The 3,643-nt window shown below is 39.6% G+C and overlaps 1 protein-coding gene across 1 annotated transcript in view; it reads right to left on the bottom strand.

The window, feature by feature from the left end:
- The window catches only part of dcc (DCC netrin 1 receptor), a 187,354-nt gene that overhangs the window by 105,385 nt on the left and 78,326 nt on the right, over positions 1–3,643 (bottom strand). The window contains exon 4 of the mRNA XM_016484514.1: positions 393–543. Coding sequence (XP_016340000.1) covers positions 393–543 — 151 coding nt within the window. The remainder of the gene's footprint in view (positions 1–392; positions 544–3,643) is intronic.

Consider the following 3,643-nt stretch of genomic DNA (forward strand, 5'->3'; position numbering starts at 1 on the left):
AAAAATTCTTTTTTTTTTTGTTGAAAGAAATTAATACTTTTATTCATTAAACTATTCAATTAAGCTGATCAAAAGTGACAGTAAAGACTTGTAATGGTTAGACTGGAGACTAAAAATCAGCTTTGACCAGATAATTAAATTACATTTTACAACATATTCACATAGAAAACAGTTATTTTCAAATGTAATAATATTTAACTGTTTTCAATGTATTTTTCATCAAATAAATGCAGTCTTTGGTGAGCAGAAGAGACTTTTCTGACTCTTAAAACATTAAAAAAGTCTTACCGACCCCAAAGTGTTAAGCAGCAGTGTAGATATAATGTAATTCAGCAGCAGTGTATGATGATGTTTGTGCTGATCTGGTGTGTCAGTGATGTGTTTCTCCTCACCTGCTCTGGATCAGCTCGTCTCCTCTCATCCAGTAGAAGGATGGGGTGGGATAGCCGGAGGCGGAACATTCTAGAACCGCATCTCTGCCCTGTAGAGCCATGACCTTCTGAGGCCTCTGGAGGAACGTCAGTGCTCGCGCTACTCCGGGCTCTGCACACACACACACACACTAGATTATACACATGCATCTGATTGTTTATTCTCGCCATCAGCACCATACACACACACACACACAGGTCAGCAAGCATCTCCTGAGGCGTGTATGTGTGTGTGTGTGTGCATGCATAATCTGAGCACTCCTGCACACACACACACACACACACACACACAGCGGTTGCTCGTCTAGTTGCATGTCTGTGACCTCTGAACGTTCAGCTCAAACGGTGCAGTGTTCATGTCCTGAAGCCTGCAGCATCGTTTCCTCCCAGAATGCTCTTCTTTAGCCGTCTCTCCCTCCAGAGACTCTTCCTAACGGCCCTGAGCCAAAGATCCAGCATCATGCGGACAGATAACAACCCAGACAGCTCTGGCCGGAGGGGATTCCAGCGTTTCTCTCGATTCTCTAGCCCTGCACCTGCTGTCTGAGAGCGACTGAGACGAGTAATAAACGCAGGACTCACACATCCAGACTTGGGAGTAAACTGTGATTCCTCAATCATCATCTTTGCTGGTCTGGGAGCAAAACTCTGACAAGCCATCATTCATTAATATTCATGAAATAAATAGAAGCCGAAACTTGAGATGGAGTTTTCTTCAAATGTCTTATTACACCGAATGTGTTGTTCATCTAGATGCTATAAATGTCACCAGTCTAACTAACGATCACAGCAGGGTTTCTGTTCCTCACGACAGAGAAACCAGCTCCTGAACAGCAACACTGAGATATGAATACAAATACAGCCTGTGTTTACATTCACATGTAGAGCGTGTTTCCAGCCCAAAAACCCTAAAAGGAATATTTTTTTGTGTTTGGGGAACAGATTTGTAGAAATGTAGCATTGCATCAGTGTCTCAGCAATGGATGCTCTGCAGTGAATGGGTGCTGTCAGAATGAGAGTCCAAACAGCTGATAAAAACATCACAATAATCCACAGCACTCCAGTCCATCAGTTAACATCTGGAGAAGACAAACGCTGAAACTAATCCAGCATTAAGACATTTTTAACTAAAATACGAGTTCATAATCCATAATAACGCTTCCTCCAGTGAAAAAGCGTTATTATGGATTATGGACTCAATGGTATTTGAGTTATAAATGTCTTAATGCTGGATGTGTTTCAGCTTTTGTCTTCTCCAGATGTTAACTGATGGACTGGAGTGCTGTGGATTACTTGTGGATTATTGTGATGTTTTTATCAGCTGTTTGGACTCTCATTCTGACGGCACCCATTCACTGCAGAGCATCCATTGCTGAGACACTGATGCAGTGCTACATTTCTACAAACCTGATGAAGAAACAAACTCATCCTAATCTCAGATGACCTGACCTGGCTGAACTGTTCCTTAAATGTCAATTTCTTGGCATTTCTCCTGATTTTGAATTCTGATTTGTGAGCTTGTTTCATGCAAGTGTTAGTTTAGAGTATAAACGAGATGCTGATGATGATTCGAGTGAAGGTCTCGAGTCATTAGCAGGACGCTGAGGTTTCTGGACTCAAACACGACTAACGAGTCCTTGATTCTCGTGCATCGATCAACAGAAATGTCAGAGCAGCAGAAATCATTCAGAATCCTCACAGAAAATGACAGACTGATATTTGAGCTCCGATACCTGCTGCTGGAAAACAAGCACTTCTCCCAGAAACGACAACACTAATAATGAGTGAGGAAGAACCCAGTGCATTCTGGGACACGATACACAGAGAAAGAGAGACTACTGACACACACACACACACACACACACACACACACACACACACACTCACACTAACACACACACTCACACTCACACTGACACGCACACGCACACGCACACACACTCACACTCACACTCACACTCACACTCACACTCACACTCACACTCACACTCACACTCACACACACTCACACTCACACTCACACACACACACTAAATGAGGAGATTCCATAGAATTCTATTGTATTTTTAATACTAACACTAACAGAAAACTTTCTGCATTTTTACCATTGAAAAAAAAAATCTTTTTTTTTTTTTGTAAATATCATTTTTTACAAACAAGTAGATCCCCCAAAGGACATTTTTCTGAGATTTTGTAAGGTTTAGCTCACGTCTGGGTACACATTTGTGGATTAACACGGTTATTTCATATTTAAATCATACCATTTCATATTTTTTTATATGTTTTTTTTTATTAATGGCCAAAGTAAATATATATTGAGTGTTTCATATATAGAATGACTTGAAATTGTTTAATAATTGACAAACTTTGCAAAAATGACACTGTTTTTGAACTGAACTGAATCAGCATTGATCTAAATAATGACTATTGTCTTCAGTAGAGCTGCTTTACAGATGAAATTTGAAATAATTTCATAATTCACCTTTATTTCTACAGCGCTTTATACAATACAGTTTGTTTCAAAGCAACTTTGCAGTAATAAACAGGAACATTTGTAAAAAAGTTGTAAAATGTATCAATTATGAAACAAATTTAAGCTTTAACAACAGAACAGAGTCATTATTCAGATCAATTCAGTTCGATTCAGATTCAGTTCAGTTTAGTTCAGTTCAAAAACATTATCAATGTTTCAAAGTTCATCAACTATGAACTGAAGAAAATGAACAAAAATACACATTAATCATGATTGTTTCATGTATAAAGTGTTTTTGAATTTTTGGCAAAAGTAAATATATCGTGAGTGTTACTTTTCAGATAAAATGACTCATGTCGTTTCATAATTGACAACATTGATCGACATTGAACTAAATTGATCTGAATCGTTATGTCGTTATGTTATAATCGTTAACGCTGCCATTTTCCTGTTTATCTCTGTGAATCTGCTTTGAATACATCCGTATTCAGTGAAGTGCTGTATGAATGAAGGTGGCCTGACTCTTAGTGGAGGTCAGGTGGGTCACTAGTTAGTGGAAGTCAGGCGGGTCACTAGTTAGTGGAGGTCAGGTGGGTCACTAGTTAGTGGAAGTCAGGTGGGTCACTAGTTAGTGGAGGTCAGGGGGGTCACTAGTTAGTTGAAGTCAGGTGGGTCACTAGTTAGTGGAGGTCAGGTGGGTCACTAGTTAGTGGAAGTCAGGCGGGTCACTAGTTAGTGG

This window comes from Sinocyclocheilus anshuiensis, unplaced genomic scaffold, assembly GCF_001515605.1.
Source record: "Sinocyclocheilus anshuiensis isolate Anshui unplaced genomic scaffold, SAMN03320099.WGS_v1.1 scaffold745, whole genome shotgun sequence".
NCBI lineage: Eukaryota > Metazoa > Chordata > Actinopteri > Cypriniformes > Cyprinidae > Sinocyclocheilus > Sinocyclocheilus anshuiensis.